This window comes from Macaca thibetana, chromosome 11 (assembly GCF_024542745.1).
Source record: "Macaca thibetana thibetana isolate TM-01 chromosome 11, ASM2454274v1, whole genome shotgun sequence".
Lineage (NCBI taxonomy): Eukaryota > Metazoa > Chordata > Mammalia > Primates > Cercopithecidae > Macaca > Macaca thibetana.
The window spans coordinates 32,305,304-32,322,347 of NC_065588.1; the positions used below are offsets into that span (position 1 = coordinate 32,305,304).

Consider the following 17,044-nt stretch of genomic DNA (forward strand, 5'->3'; position numbering starts at 1 on the left):
TGTGAAATGTTAGGCTGGGCTCAGTGGCTCATGCCTATAATCCCAACACTTTGGGAGGCCGAGGCAGGTGGATCACCTGAGGTCAGGAGTTTGAGACCAGTCTGGCCAATATGGCAAAACCCCGTCGCTACTAAAAATACAAAAATTGGCCGGGCATGGTGGTGCGTGCCTGAAATCCCAGCTGCTTGGGAGGCTGAGGCAGGAGAATTGCTTGAACCCGGGAGGTGGAGGCTGCAGTGATCTGCCTGGGTAAAAGAGCGAGACTCATCTTAAAAAAAAAAAAAAAAAAAAAAAGGTGAAATATAAAACTCTTCTGTATTTTTTATACCTCCAAGCCCAAGCAGGAATCCTTAGAGCAAATTGGACTTCCACAGGCAAATTCTTTATCCTAGTGAATCTGGATCTACCAGATAACTATAGAATCCTCTAAACTCCAAAGCCTTGTCAACCTACCAGTACCACCAGCATCAGTGGGAGCTCATTAAAAATGCAGAATCTCAGGTCCCACCCCACACCTAATGAATCCAAATCTGCCCTTTATACTGAGATCCCCAGGTAATTTGAATGCATATTAAAGTTTGAAAAGAACTGATCTCATGAAATCTTACAGCTAACGCAGAGACCTAGGAGAACAACACTGTGCAAAAATTGAAAAGAACTTCTGTAAAATGCTGGGGGCAAGAAAAGAAAGAAAAAAAAAGAGTGCCTTTCATATATCATTTCCTTAATACATTTCATTTTTCTTTTTTATGCCTTGTTTTGAAAAGCCACCATTATCTTGGCATGCTTTAGATGGAAACCATTTACTGTGCAAGATTTCTGTTCATGTTCTTAAATGTATGCAAAAATAACTTGTCTAACCCCTACTACTGTGCCTGGCCCTTTGAAATGTGTTTCTTGCTGACGTGCTTGTTTCTCCTTTCCAGTCCTGACACAGCTCTCCCCGAGGAGCAGCCACATTCCAGCTCCCAGTGCGCCCCTCTCCACTGTCTCTCCAAGCCTCCTCACCCCTAGTCTTCATCTCCTGTGGACGAACATCTGGGGTGGAAGTTTTGTAGCCACACACAGGATACTGCCCAAGATCCAGCGGGTGTTTTCTTCTCAGTTGTTAGATGTACAATTGGATTAATGTCCGTCATTTTGGAAGACGAGAGAAAATTGAGAAGAACACGAAGCACAGACCCTGATGTGATAAAACATTTGTGGTTTCTCTGAGTCACAGATAAACTTCTGCCATCAAATGGCTACAGTTCATTTAAGTTTAAAAAAAAGAAAAGAGAAACAGGAAACATGTCTCAGATGGCTGGCTTTACCTCGATAGCATAAGAGAGACCTAAGACATGTAAAATACATATATTGTAATATCTTTCCTCACACTCCAAATTCAGCTAGGGAAGTTGATTCCAATATTTTTGTCATTGATGTTTATTTTGTACTTTGTTTGCCACATGATTTATGTCTATAAAAATAATTTCTCTGAAGTGAATTTACTTCATTTATTTTCAAATAAGCATAATTTGCTCAATTAAGTATGAGTTTGAATTTAGTTTGAAATCTGGAATTGGCCAGACTGTGGTCATTTTTCTTGCACAAAATGATAAATGAGGTGCATCAGAATGTTAACAATAACTGTATTTTGCTGCTACGCTGGTATTGTTTATGCACTTATTTTCTAATCAGTAGCTTATTAACTGCTGGGTTTTGTTTTTGTATTTTTAACTAGAGTTCTTCACTGGACATTACTAAGTAAATCTAAGAAAGAGACTAAGTTATGATTTATTGACTTATTCAAGTTTTGATGGCATCTTTAATTTTATTTTTTCATCGCAGTTGAGTAGATGTACTGGTGCTGCTCCTTTGTATGTGTGTATGTGTGTGATAACGTTAAAGAAGGCTCAATAACTTGAAGGGGAAAAAATGGTGTGTTTATTTAACGACCAGGATTTTTTTTACTTCTCCCAAAATCAGGGTCCTACTGAGTCTTTCCTGATAAAAGGTATCAAGTACAAATAGGAAAATATATACATACATAGATGTAAGATAGCCTTTAATTAATTAATTTACCCAGAGAGTGTTCAAAGTTTGATTAAAATTGTATGTTTTGTTGTTGTTAGGTTTTTTCATAACGAATCTTCCTTGCCAAAAAACAATAGATAATAAACCTTAGCTCATTGTCTACTTTTGACAAACACTCAGGTGCCTACAAACATTCTATTATCTTGAGATAATACATGTTCCTGGTTAATTTACAGATTCTGCTGGGTAACTTTTATGACTTGATTTAAGGCAGTGGATTTTCATAGCAAAATTTATTTTGCACATAATCTGACAAACAAGGAAAACAGCTAACTGAGCTGAAAGGTCTAACACTCTTGGGCTCCTTAACCATCAAGTGCTGCCCACACAACTGCTCCTAGCCCTGATTCCTTGTCTTTGTCAGGTAGCCTTAACTTATTTAAAACCATAAGGGTTTACCTTTTCATGTAAAGACATCTGTAACTTCTCTTCAAACAAAAATGACCCTCACTGTTAACACAAAGGACAGTTACCAGTGTAGGGCACTGAAAAAGGAGATCCAGGAGCCACTCAGCTTACTGAGCGGACATGGGTGGCACAGAAATGGAGTGGTCCATCAGAGACCAAATGGTAAGTCATAAAGCACATTGCAGGAGCTTTTGTCAGTCATACACCTATTAAGTAGTGGTCGCTATTACCAAAGCAACCAGGACGTTTTGTGTTCTTTATATGAGTGCTATTTTCCACAGTGTCATTTATTATGCAACGTGGAGTAAAGAGTTGAATTCTTCACCAAAATAGGGATTCAGGTTAAAGTACAGAAACAGAAACAAAACAATTCGACACGAAGGTCCTAACCATAGCAGCCTAACCTTCCACTCTTTTCTACCTGCATGGCCTTGCTGTTCCTAAACATTGTCTTCATTTCATTGGTGGTGTGTCTGTCTGGTACCAGTATTGGTGTGACTGTGGATTTTATCAGAGTTCAATGAAAGAAAGCTTACCCCTGCCCTCACTTTTTGTTTTTTTATTTTTCCCCCTTTGTCAAGCACCATGTATTTGGACCTGACAAGTGGCATAGCTGCTAAGCTGACTTTTAATAAAAACTGTTTGTGCCTGAGGGAAATATATGCCTTTTTAAAACGTACCTCAGAACATGTTCCTATATCACTGCATCGGTTTTGTTTGGGGGACTGGGAGTTCAGCAGGAAGTACTGTCTGTGTGTGAGGATGGGGCAGTACTGCCGGTCGGCGATGTTGTATTTGCATTCTTTATCCCTAACTCTGGATCTAGGACTCCATGAAAAGCCGGGTCACACACAAAACATGTATTTCTTCCAATACAAAGTGTATTATTACGTCTATTATAAACTAGTTTCATTTCAGTTATTTATCTTCATAGAGTGGGAAAGGCTTGTTCTGAAATACTAATTCTATGAAAATAATAATTTTAGTGAATCTTTGCCAAGAAGTTATAGAAACTTGGAAATACATTTCTCATTTTCAGCACAAAATTAAGTGATAGTCCCTAAGAAGTAAGAGAGAATAACATGTATTTACACTGTGGCATCATTTAGTATAGTTTAAACTGAGCCATATCTCTATTTATTTATAGGCATTTAAAATGAATCAATATGTGTAGTGTTGATAAAAATCAGTATCTGTAAAGATAACATCAGGAATTCAAAAGGAAATTGAAAAGTGGAAGAACTAGTGAGAACCGAAAAGAATGAACCTTAAAAGACTGATTGAAGACATACTTGGAGAGGAAAAATAAACAGCAGAAATACACTAAAAAATACTGGCTAATTATTGCAAACACAGTGCGCAAAGATTAATGCTAACTAAGTAAAAGTAGTTGGCAAAGTAAACAGGTAGTTTTTAAAAAGTAAGCACAATTACAATATTGAAAAGAATAGTATGGAGAAATGCTTTTCTCCTGAGAATTTTCCTTAATCAAAAAATAAGAAGCAGCAATAAATTGTCTTTGGCCTGAGTGCTGAGTGGCATAAATAAAGGAGCTTGGCTTGATCTTTCTCGTCCACACATAATCCATTAGATCCCATTCATATATCCAATTCTGGATTCTAATAAAAGGAATTTGGAGAATTTGAGAAAAAGGAAAACTGTTAAATAAGAGAAGACCTATTTAGAAATTATACTTTAGTCTAACCAAGAGGAGGTACAATAGTGGTCTTCAAGAAAAGAACATTTAACAAATGATAGATATCAGCTAAGATATTGTTACTAAGTCTAGAATGAAAAAGGCTTCAGTGTGAAGGATGTATAGTAACTCTAGGAAAGAGATTTTTAACACTGGGAAATTAACATGGAAATTGAAAATCATAAGGAATAGTTGTTTTTTAAAAATTGAATATCATTGGTGGTCTAGTAAGTATTAAGTGGCAAGATAGGAGAATGCATTTCAGTTCTGGGAGCTCATAATCCTGTGATTCTTTTAAGTTTTAAGATACGTTAAAGTTTTACTGGTTAATCATAAAATATTTTGTATTTGAAAATAGGATGGCAATCAATCTTAATTTTTCCAAGATATTGGTTGGAAAAAAAGAAGGATTGTTGGTATTATTTTTTCTTCCAACTATATTCTATGGTATCTTTAAAATTGTTCAGAATATAGTACTTTTACTAAAAAACTTCAATTGTCGGAGTCTAGAAAACAATGTCCTCAGGAATACTTCAGAAATAGAAGGTATGCAGTCCCTCAGTGGGGGCAAATGCATTTCAGATTTTGTCTTTATTTAGAAGGATCTTCAGTCTACGACATTTGCTTTTTCGTGCTTTGGAAAATATCCTTGTGCAGAGAAGTCCTTCTGTTTGAAACAAGCATGAAACATTGGTCCAATAACCTAAGAATATGGAAATTTCTTGATATTCTGTATTAATTAAAGTTCTCTACATGTCTCAAATGGAGATCACAAAACATGAAAAGGAAGAAATGAAATACCTTTTCTTCTGGGATGAGTGTCAATTTTAATGTATAATTGTCATAATCAGTCAAAAGTTACAATCTGTCCCTCAGTGACATCGGGGGAAGCTGATGGATTTCCAGTAAGGAGCTGTGGTGGGTTCAACCTCAGGCTGCCACAAATACATTGATATGGTAGGTAGGAAGTAGGACTACATTTGAAAGAAACTTATAGGATAAAGTTCACAATTTTATAAAGGTTGCCCTCCAGTTTTTTTGTTTGTTTATAAACTAGAGTGATTTTAAGTAATCCTTACATTTAAGGCTGCAAAAAATGTACAAGAATATGTTTTCAAGTAAAGGGAACATAATTCTTCAAAAAGCTGTTGAACTGGAGTTATGATAGGTTATGACAGATAGCATGATCAGTGCTGATACTGACAAGTACTTTTTTATCTTAAAATCAACTTCTATGGAACTACAAGATCAATCTAGCTCCCGAGTGACCTTTTCCATTGTCTGTAATAATGCCCTCGGATGAGTTGTGTCTAAAATTAAGTTCATCTTTATTTATATGCCAACTTAACTGCCAGAGTCCCTAACGTATTGCATTTGTAACCTGATCCTATTATGTTAATACCTGAAAGATTTCATCTAGACATGTCTTTCGTCCGTATTATTCAAAGTGTAATTGAAAGAGATATTTAGTATGTTCCCCAACTGAGAATTTTCCAGAATATTCTACTTAAGAAGAAGAAGAGCAATTAACTGCCTTTAGTGTAAGGGCGAGAGTGCATAGAAATATGCAATGTAAAATGTTTGCATGAATTATTTCACATCATGTAAGCTTTCCCATATTCATAAGATGAACACTATAGAAGTCTCATTTCTCTGTGATCTTCTGTCCATTAGGAGTGTAAGGAGATTGTTATCTATATCTAGTCTCCTTTCCATATTGAAATGCATGGCTCTAATCCTTGGTGTATTTTTATCCCTTCTTGAGTTATTTAAAATTTGCCCTATTTAAACTGAAGCCTGGATAAACTGCTGAGCCAGATTATTCCTGTGATTGGAATTTAATTGCTGTAGAACACTCATTGAGAACATATTTTTTACTTTTTTTCTTTCAGAATTATTATTCGATCATTTTCTCTAATGAAAACACCGAGAAGTAAATCTGGTGCTTCTTAGTGTAAATATGTTTTTCTTTTTAAAAAATCATTTTAAAACAAAGATGAGAGAACTATAAAGGGGAAATATCATTTTATTTAAAAATAATTATTCAGTGATAGATAATGGAGATATGGTTCATAGGTATGATTTATGCAGCCAATCTTAGAGGAAATACATCATTTTAACATTATTCCCATGAAATGTTTAAGCTCCATGGTTTGACTATGAGAGTCAAACAATTATTATTTGAAAATCTCATGATATTTTTATAATCTACTCTGTTTTTATTTGCATGATTATGCTTACGTGATGAACCATCCATGATTCTGATGCTGTATTTCTTTCCAGTATTAACATGTGTATTGTGTGGCCAACCTTGATTTGTACACTGTATTATTGTTGTAATGATTCAACTGTTCCTACATTTAATTGCAGTTTTTTTATTATGCCTTTTGGGGTTAAATGATGTGAAGTGTTTCCACCTACTGATAAATACCATATGAAAACGTGACCTAAAAGACTGATCTAAGAAACTTTTTTGTTGTTATTTTTAAAAATATGAATTGCAAAAAAATGTTCTCAAAGACACATGCATTTGTTTTAAATTCAAAAAATTCTTATGAATTTATTATTGCTTGTACTTTAACTTTTTTTATTGTAGACAATCCTAAGTGAATAATGTCTCATGGGAGAATCCACATGATATGTGCTTGTATTTGTGTAATCTGATCATGCACTCAATGGTTGGAAAAGGCACTCCAGTGCTAAGAAAATAACCAGAAGCCAATATGTCAATTCTTATATCTTGGTTTATGTTACCAACTGCATATGGTGTAATGCATAACTTTTTCCAGTAAATAAACTGGTTATTTTTTGTTCATTTCATTAATGCTGCCTTTTTATCAATTTGAGCAGTTTTTCTGTATGTCGTTTTGATGTATACTTACAAAAAGGATAAGAGTATATGAATTCAGATATGATTTACATGTTTATTCAAAGTGAGGACTTATTTGAACTAAAAATTAAATTCCTTGCTTTAACAACAATTCTTTTTTTTTTTTTTTTTTTTTTTTTTTTTTTTTGAGATGGAGTCTTTGCTCTGTCACCCAGGCTGGAGTGCAGTGGGGAGAGCTCGGCTCACTGCAAGCTCCGCCTCCCGGGTTCACACCATTCTCCTGCCTCAGCCTCCCGAGTAGCTGGGACTACAGGCGCCTGCTACCATGCCCGACTAATTTTTTGTATTTTTTAGTAGAGACGGGGTTTCACCGTGTTAGCCAGGATGGTCTCGATCTCTTGACCTTGTGATCCGTCCCTCTCGGCCTCCCAAAGTGCTGGGATTACAGGCGTGAGCCACCGCGCCCGGCCTTAACAACAATTCTATACATCCTGATAAGTAATGTGCATCAACTCTGCTAATTCCCTCCAGTTATCACCTCTTCTACTTGTAATCTTTTCTAGAAAGCTATTTTGGCAGGAGGATATACTTGGCTGAATTCGATTAGAAATGTAGCAACATGAAGAAAATGCTTGTTCTAAAACAGGAAACATTATTTTGATGAAAGAAGAATGAAGTTTGTATGCAGTATTTTGGGAGACAATTTGTCTTTGTTCTCTTTCCTCTTTGTTCTTTTTGGAACAGCAGAGTTCCAAAACTTTGAGGGAGGTTAATTGACTAGCTCCTCCTACAAATACATATTGTAGTAAATCAGCTGCTTTGGGAACCATCCACTTTGATTGATTTTATTTAAAGGGTGGAGGAGGGAGAGAGCCAGATAGAATATGGCATTCTAGTGAGTTAAAATATCTAACGCAGGCCGGGCGCGGTGGCTCAGGCCTGTAATCCCAGCACTTTGGGAGGCCGAGACGGGCGGATCACAAGGTCAGGAGATCGAGACCATCCTGGCTAACGCGGTGAAACCCCGTCTCTACTAAAAAATACAAAAAAACTAGCTGGGCAAGGTGGCGGGCGCCTGTAGTCCCAGCTACTCGGGAGGCTGAGGCAGGAGAATGGCGTGAACCCGGGAGGCGGAGCTTGCGGCGAGCTGAGATCCGGCCACTGCACTCCAGCCTGGGCGACAGAGCGAGACTTTCCGTCTCAAAAAAAAAAAAAAAAAAAATCTAACGCAATCATTATAGCTAATCAAATTCATGCCACACGGGCAGCCAACATCCTGGCTAAAGTTGTCTGCTCACCTGCTACATAAATATAGCACTAGAAATAATGTCAACTTTTCTACAAATCTCTCCTTTTTCTCTTCCAAAAGAACTATTGTTTTTCTCTGAGGTTGGATCTATAAGTCTATTTGATGCTTGACTTTCTCTTACATGATAAAGCTGATAGTCTGTCACATTCAAAAGCAAAAACAGCTGGATGCATCAAGAGAGTCTCCTCTTATCTATGTGTTTTGCAGGCAACTTGGGCAGCCTATATTGTGAAGGCATTGGGAGGATTCCTGCAACCCATAAGAGATGAGAAAGAGATCAGAATTGGTGGGAACTTGAGGGAGTCTTGCTCTGTCACCCAGGCTGGAGCGCAGTGGCACGATCTCGGCTCACTGCAACCTCTGACTCCCTGGTTCAAGCTATTCTCCTGCCTCAGCCTCCTGAGTAGCTGGGGTTACAGGCACGTACTACTGTGCCCAGCTAATTTTTGTATTTTTAGTAGAGATGGGGTATCATCATGTTGGCCAGGATGGTCTTGATCTCCTGACCTCATGATCTGCTCGCCTCAGCCTCCCAAAGTGCTGGAATTACAGGCGTGAGCCACCACACCTGGCCGAATTTTCTTTTTTTTCTTCCTTTTGAAACATGGCCTCACTCTGCCACCCAGGCAGGAGTGCAGTGGCATGATCTTGGCTCACAGCAGCCTCTACCTCCTGGGCTCAAACGATTCTACCACCTCAGCCTCCTAAGTAGCTGGGATCACAGGCATGTACCACCATGCCTGGCTAATTGTTTAATTTTTTTTTTTTTTGAACAGATGAGGTCCCATTATGTTGCCTAGGCTGGTATTGAGCTCCTGGGCTCAAGTAATTCTCTCACCTGAGACTCTGAAAGTGTTGTAATTACAGGCATGAGCCACATCGCCCAGCCAGGAAAGGATTTTCCTAGTTTTTGGTTGTACACATGCTGACTAGTACATTGTAGGAACTCAGTCAATTTTGAATTAGAGTAGTTGTTCCTGAGAAGTGAGTTTCTTGGCTTTCTTGATATCTAGCTTTCTCATAAGACATCCAGAATTGAGTTTACAGAACCTAATGTCACCTACTTAAATAATTACAGCAGACACTACATATCAACTAATTAGGGGAAATGGCCTTTAAATTAAGTGAATGCTTATTCCTATCATTCTTTCTTAGTGAATCTAAAAACTGGATCTCTAACATTGTAACAGGAGGCTAAGTATGTAAGATGAAATAATCTAAGAGTTGTTCTTCTTTTTTTTGTGTGTGACAAGATCTTGCTGTGTTGCCCAGGCTGGAGTGCACTGGCGAGATCACAGTTCACTGCAGCCCTGACCTCTCAAGTGATCCTCCCACTGCAGCCTCCTAAGTAGCTAGGACCACAGGTACACACCATCATGCCTGGCTAATTTTTTATTTTTTGTAAAGATGAGGTTTTCCTATGTTGCCCAGTCTGGTTTCAAAGCCCTAGACTCAAGCGATGCTCCTGCCACGGCCTCTCAAAGTGCTGGGATTACACAGGTATGAGCCACCATGTCCAATTGAGTTTTTTAAACAATCTATGAATCAACTACACTTAAATGCTTTAGAAGACCGTCAGAATAATTAATCCACAAAATAACTGTCAAGGAAGATAAATCTCTGGGAAAAATATTGCCAGTGTCAAAAGTAAACAATTTATAATATAATTTGAATGTAGGAAGCAACGTAAAGATAAATCATAACTATATTGGCTTCTTGTTAAATAGTAAAGAAACGTTAAAGTAAGAATATCTTGTTTTCTTTTTTTTTTTTTGAGACAGAGTCTCGCACTGTTTCCTAGGCTGGAGTGCAGTGGCGTGATCTCAGTTCACTGCAAGCTCCACCTCCTGGGTTCACACCATTCTCCTGCCTCAGCCTCCCCAGTAGCTGGGACTACAGGTGCCCACCACCACACCTGGCTAATTTTTTTGTATTTTTAGTAGAAATGGGGTTTCACCATGTTAGCCAGGATGGTGTTGATCTCCTGACCTCGTGATCTGCCGGCCTCGGCCTCCTGAAGTGCTGGGGATTACAGGCGTTAGCCACTGTGCCCAGCCTTTTTTTTTTTTTTTTTTTAAGATTTATTTATTTAGTTAGTTTTTAGTTTCACTTTTGTAGCTCAGGCTGGAGTACAATGGGGCGATCTCAGCTCACTGCAACCTCCACCTCCCAAGTTCAAGTGATTCTCCTACCTCAGCCTCTGGAGTAGCTGGGATTACCACCATGCCTGGTTAATTTTTTGTATTTTTAGTAAAGATGGGGTTTCACCATGTTGGCCAGCCTGGTCCTGAACTCCTGACGTCAGATGATCCACCCTCCTTGACCTCCCAAAGTGCTCGGAATACAGGTGTGAGCCACCACGCCCGGCCCCTCATTTTCCTTATTATCTATATCAGTAGGGGATAAAAGAAAGATAATTCAGTAAGTTAGCTTCTGTTACTACTAAAGTCAGGTGAAAGACTGTAAAAAGTAGGATAGACGTATGTCTCATATGCCAAGATGGGCTTGTCTATATAATTTGCTAGTCCCAGTGCAAAATGAAAATGCAGGACTCCTTGATCAAAAAATAGAATTTCAAGACAGTGACAGTAATGCATTAGGTCAAGCATGGGGTCCTTTTAAGCACAGGGCCTTGTTTGACTGCAGGGATCCACAGGCCATGAAGTCAGCCTTGCCCCAGAATATGCTGAAATAATGATTCAGGATCTCAACACTGAATGTAGCTATTCAGAAACTGGGCTTTGTTGACCAGGCGCTGTGGATCACGCCTGTAATCCCAGCACTTTGGGAGGCCAAAGCAGGTGGATCACGAGGTCAGGAGTTTGAGACCAGCCTGACTAAAATGGTGAAACCCCGTCTCTACTAAAAATACAAAAATTAGCCAGACTTGGTGGTGCGCGCCTGTAATCCCAGCTATTCAGGAGGTTGAGGCAGGAGAACAGCTTGAACCCGGGAAGCAGAGGTTGCAGTGAGCCGAGATTGCACCACTGTGCTCCAGCCTGGGTGACAGAGCAAGACACTATCTCAAAAATACACACACACATATATATATATAGGAAACTGGGCTTTGTTTGTAACAAAATAGATTTCTAAGTTTCTGTGCTTGGAAGGAAAAATATTAATGTGTTTCTGTCCTGGGGAAAAATATTTAATGCTAATATATCAAAGAGATCTAAAGTTGAATCTTGCAATACTTCCATATTCCAATGAAGCCATAACATGTCAACTCAAAATTTCTAAACCCTGACACGTGTATCAAGTCATACTAAGATTATAAAAATCTTTAAATCTTCAAAAAAGCAGCAGTAGACATTTTAATTAGTGTATATTAAAGTAAAACTAATTTAAGAACCCTACTGCTACTTTTATAGTTTGATGTCCTTTGAAGTTGTGAAGTATTAATAATGTCAGTCAAATGTCACAGGAAGGTTTGCCTAACTGAAAAGAGCTATTAGCCCAAGATTAATCAGTAATTCATGACAACCTTTATTCCAAATAAATCAAAAAAGAAATTATTTACCTCATTGAAATTCATTGATTTAGAATATATGGGTGCTTATGTGTAGTAAACCACCCTATATGTAAAAAGGGGAGAATATAAAAATATATATTAAGTTTTTCTTGTTTTGGATAAAGTAACAGTGGACACCAATAAAAATGATTATCTGTAAAAGAGCAAAGGGTATGATAAAAGGGTGGAAGCCAGACTCTTCCAGTGTATGAATGCCTTTTTTATGTATTGTTTTCAACCACGTAAATAAATGATTTATCCAAAGAAAAAAAATTAAGAAAATGTGGGCTCTTAAAAATTTCACAAGCCAGAAATAAAAGCACAAAATCGGCCGGGCGCGGTGGCTCACGCCTGTAATCCTAGCACTTTGGGAGGCCGAGGCAGGCGGATCATGAGGTCAGGAGATCAAGACCAACCTGACTAACACGGTGAAACCCCGTCTCTACTAAAAATACAAAAAAATTAGCCGAGCGTTGGGGCAGGAGCTTGTAGTCCCAGCTACTTGGGAGGCTGAGGCAGGAGAATGGCGTGAACCCTCCGGAGGCGGAGCTTGTAGTGAGCCGAGATCGCGCCACTGCACTCCAGCCTGGGCGACAGAGTGAGACTCCGTCTCTAAATAAATAAATAAATAAAATTGTGTTTAAATTCTAACCCTGGCACTTACTAGCTCTGTCACTTTAGAAAGGTTCTTACCCTCTCCAAGCTTAAGTGGTCTCGTTTTTTAAATGAGGATTAAAAAAATGCCTACTTCGGCGGGACTCAGTGGCTCATGCCTGTAATCCCAGCACTTTGGGAGACCAAGGTGGGCGGATCACCTGAGATCGGGAAAAAAAACCGGCTGGGTGGATCACTTGAGGTCAGGAGTTTGAGATCAGCCTGGCCAACATAATGAAACCCCGGCTCTAAATCAGCCAGGTGTGGTGGCGCGTGGTTGTAATCCCAGCTACTTGGGAGGCTGAGACGGAAAATTGCTTGAACCTGGGAGGTGGAGGTTGCTGTGAGCCGAGATAGGCCGCTGCACTCCAGCCTGGGCAACAGAGCGAAACTCAGCAAAAATAAAACAAAAGCCTACTTGGCAAGGTTACTACAAAGATTAAATGAAATAACATATATTTCATTTAATCTTTGTAATTAAATCTTTGTGAAACTCTAGTAATAATAATAGCTACTAAATACTAAACATCTTTCAAACAGTGTTTAGTATTTAGTAGCTATTATTATTACTAGAGTTTCACTCTTTTTTTTTTTTTTTTTTTTGACATGGAGTCTAGCTCTGTCGCCCAGGCTGGAGTGCAGTCGCCTATCTCGGCTCACTGCAAGTTCAGTCTCCCGGGTTCACGCCATTCTCCTGCCTCAGCCTCCCAAGTAGCTGGGACTACAGGCACCTGCCACCACATCCGGCTAAATTTTTTGTATTTTTAAAATAGAGATGGGGTTTCACCGTGTTAGCCAGGATGGTCTCGATCTCCTGACGTCGTGATCCGCCTGCCTCGGCCTCCCAAAGTGCTGGGATTACAGGCGTGAACCACCGCACCCGGCTAGAATTTTGCTCTTGTTGCCCAGGCTGGAGTGTAATGGGCGATCTCGGCTCAGGGCAACCTCCACCTCCTGGGTTCAAGCACTTCTCCTGCCTCAGCCTCCTGAGTAGCTGGGATTACAGGCATGTACCACCTCGCCTGGCCAATTTTTTGCATTTTTAGTAGAGACGGGGTTTCACCATGTTAGCCAGGCTGGTCTCTAACTCCTGACCTCAAGTGATCCACACACCTGGGCCTCCCAAAATGCTGGGATTACAGGCCTGAGCCACCGCGCCCAGCCGATACTACCATTTTCTGTGTCTCCCCCATCCATGGTACATATATAATAGGAACTTCCAAAAGGTATGAACCCTCGTTTTGTTCCCTAATGTATCTTAAACCCCTAGAGTAGAATCTGGCATGAAATAAGCTCTCAATAACAGTTGCTGAATTAACGCATGTATAAATGAATGAATGAATTTCATGCATGTCAATATATAGGACTCCAATTATCTAGGTACTGTGTTATTAAAAATAATATTAGTGGCTGGGCGCAGTGGCTCACATCTGTACTCCCAGCACTTTGGGAGGCTGAGGCGGGCAGATCACCTGAGGTCTGGAAAAAAAAAATAGCTGGGCGCAGGGGCATGAGCCTGTAATCGCAGCTACTTAGGGAGGCTGAGGCAAGGGAATCGCTTGAACCCTGGGGCCAGGGGTTGCAGTGAGCCGGGATCGTGCCAATGCACTCCAGCCTGGGTGACAGAGGGAGACTCTGTCTCAAACAAACAAACAAAAAAGAGTTGTATAATAATTATATAGCTATCATAGTATGTTAGATTATGAAACTGTAATGTAAAAATAAAAAGAACAGGGAAAAAAGATTGTGTCAGATTGGGGTAGGGAGAAAGTAAAACAGATTATTAAATGGGGTGATCAGGTTGGGCCTCATCAAAAAGATGAAACAAGAAAAAATCATTCTTTTCGTATTATGGTTGCTTCAGTTTTAAAAAATATTAAATAACCTATATTCAATTTTTTTCCCCAAATTTTGTAGAACTAATTCTCCATCTAAAAATACCAGGCCAGGTGCAGTGGCTCATGCCTATAATCTCAGCACTTTGGGAGGCCAAGGCAGGAGGATCAATTTGAGGCCAGGAGTTTGAGACAACCATAGGCAACATAGCGAGTCCTCATCTCTATAAAAAAAATTAAAAAATTAGCCAAGCATGGTGGCATCTGCTGGTAGTCCCAGCTACTGAGAATCTGGGGTGTGAGGACTGCTTGACACCAGGAGTTTAATGCCACAGTGAACCTTGATCATGCCACTGTATTCCAGCCTGGGTGACAGAGGGAGACTATCTCAAAAAAATGAAAATAAAAATAAATATCAAACAACAATTAATATTAAGTAATAGCATTCTCAAAAACAAGTCTTTTTAAGTTGTGTAATAGTTTGGCATAACCATTACAAAATATGTATATATAGATATAGATATAGATATATATTTTTTAAGAGACAGGGTCAGCTGGGTGCGGTGGCTCATGCCTGTAATCCCAGCACTTTGGGAGGCCAAGGTGGGCGATCACGAGGTCAGGAGATCAAGACTATCCTGGCCAACATGATGAAACCCTGTCTCTACTAAAAATACAAAAACTAGCTGGGCGTGGTGGTGCGCCCCTGTAGTCCCAGCTACTTGGGAGGCTGAGGCAGGAGAATTGCTTGAAACCGGGAAGTGGAGGTTGCAGTGAGCTGAGATCATGCCGCTGCGCTCCAGCCTGGGCAACAGAGCAAGACTCCTCTGTCTCAAAAAAAAAAGTAAATAAATAAGAGAGACAGGGTCTTGCTGTGTTGCCCAAGCTGGACTTGAACGCCTGGGCTCACTCCTGCCTCAGCCTCCCAAGTAGCTAAGACTGCAGCTGTGCACCATTATGCCCAGCTAATATGCATATATTTTATTTCATGATAGTGTTGCTTTAAAATCCCAATATTTATTTTATAAATCATGCCTTCTTGAAGCTTTGGGACTTGTCCACTAAGGTTTCTCCTTTAAATATTTGTATCAAATAATTTAACTCAACTGGTTTATTGATAACTGTAACTCCTCTTTTTTTTTTTTTTTTTTGAGATAGAGTCTCGCTCTGTCATTCAGGCTGGAGTGCAATGGCATGCTCTCAGCTCACTGCAACTCCTGCTTCCCGGGTTCAAGCCATTCTCCTGCTTCAGCCTCCCAAGTAGCTGGGATTACAGGCTCACGCCCAGCTAATTTTTTGTGTTTTTAGTAGAGACAAACTCCATGTTGGTGAGGCTGGTCTCAAACTCACGACCTCAGGTGATCCGTCTGCCTCGGCCTCTCACAGTACTGAGATAACAGGCATGAGCCACTGCGCCTGGCCTTTTTTTTTCTTTTTTCGAGACGGAGTCTCATTCTGTTGCCTAGGCTGCAGTGCAGTGGCGTGATCTTGGCTCACTGCAACCTCCACCTCCCTGGTTCAAGCAATTCCCCTACCTCAGCCTCCCAAGTAGCTTGGATTACAGGAGCACATCACCAAGCCCGGCTAATTGTTTTGTTTTTTTTTTTTTTTAGTAGAGATGGGGTTTCACCATGTTGGCCAGACCAGTCCCAAACTCCTGACTTCAGGCGATCCGCCCACCTTGGACTCTGAAAGTGCTGGGATTACAGGCATTAGCCACTGTACCCAGCCAACTGTCAATTCTAAGGGACTTGTAATTGACTGTATAAATAATCTTTGAGATAAGTCATAATGTTATTTTTCAACATATAGACAGAAACTAGGCTATTTTTTCTTCTAGTCCTTAATTCTAACTCTCTTCTCCTTGAATGACCCTTTCATCCAGATTTTCTATAAAATTAATGGCGTCTTTTAAAATATTTTCTCATAAACTTCCTAATACAAAAGTAAGAACTATTATTACGTTGCTGGTCAGGTGCAGTGGCTCATGCCTGTGATCCTAGCAGTTTGGGAGGCCGAGGCAGGAGGATGGATTGCTTGAGGTCAAAAGTTCAAGACCAACCAGGCCAACATAGCAAAAACCTTTCTCTAAAATAAATAAATAAATAAAAATAAAGAAGTATTATTTGCCTGGGTGTGGTGGCTCATGCCTGTAATCCTGGCACTTTGTGAGGCCAAGGTGGGTGGATCACCTGAGGTCAGGAGTTCAGACCAGCCTGGCCAATATGGTAAAACCCTGTCTCCACTAAAAATACAAAAAAATGGCCGGGTGCGGTGGCTCAAGCCTGTAATCCCAGCACTTTGGGAGGCCGAGACGGGTGGATCAAGAGGTCAGGAGATCGAGACCATCCTGGCTAACCCGGTGAAACCCCGTCTCTACTAAAAAATACAAAAAACTAGCCGGGCGAGGTGGCGGGCGCCTGTAGTCTCAGCTACTCGGGAGGCTGAGGCAGGAGAATGGCGTAAACCCGGGAGGCGGAGCTTGCAGTGAGCTGAGATCCGGCCACTGCACTCCAGCCCGGGTGACAGAGCGAGACTCCGTCTCAAAAAAAAAAAAAAAAAAAAAAAAAAAAATGGCCGGGTGCGGTGGCAGGCGCCTGTAGTCCCAGCTACTCAGGAGGCTGAGGCAGAATGGTGTGAACCCGGGAGGCAGAGCTTGCAGTGAGCCGAGATCGCGCCATTGCACTCCAGCCTGGGCGACAGAGCGAGACTCTGTCTCAAAACA

The 17,044-nt window shown here is 40.2% G+C and overlaps 1 protein-coding gene across 2 annotated transcripts in view; it reads left to right on the plus strand.

Annotated features, from left to right (window-relative positions):
- Positions 1–7,000, plus strand: part of BICD1 (BICD cargo adaptor 1) — a 275,638-nt gene extending 268,638 nt beyond the window's left edge. For both annotated transcript variants that reach the window (XM_050748564.1, XM_050748563.1), the window contains one exon: positions 927–7,000. In XM_050748564.1, coding sequence (XP_050604521.1) covers positions 927–1,014 — 88 coding nt within the window. In that variant the 3' untranslated portion in view covers positions 1,015–7,000. The remainder of the gene's footprint in view (positions 1–926) is intronic.
- Positions 7,001–17,044: the final 10,044 nt, after the last annotated feature.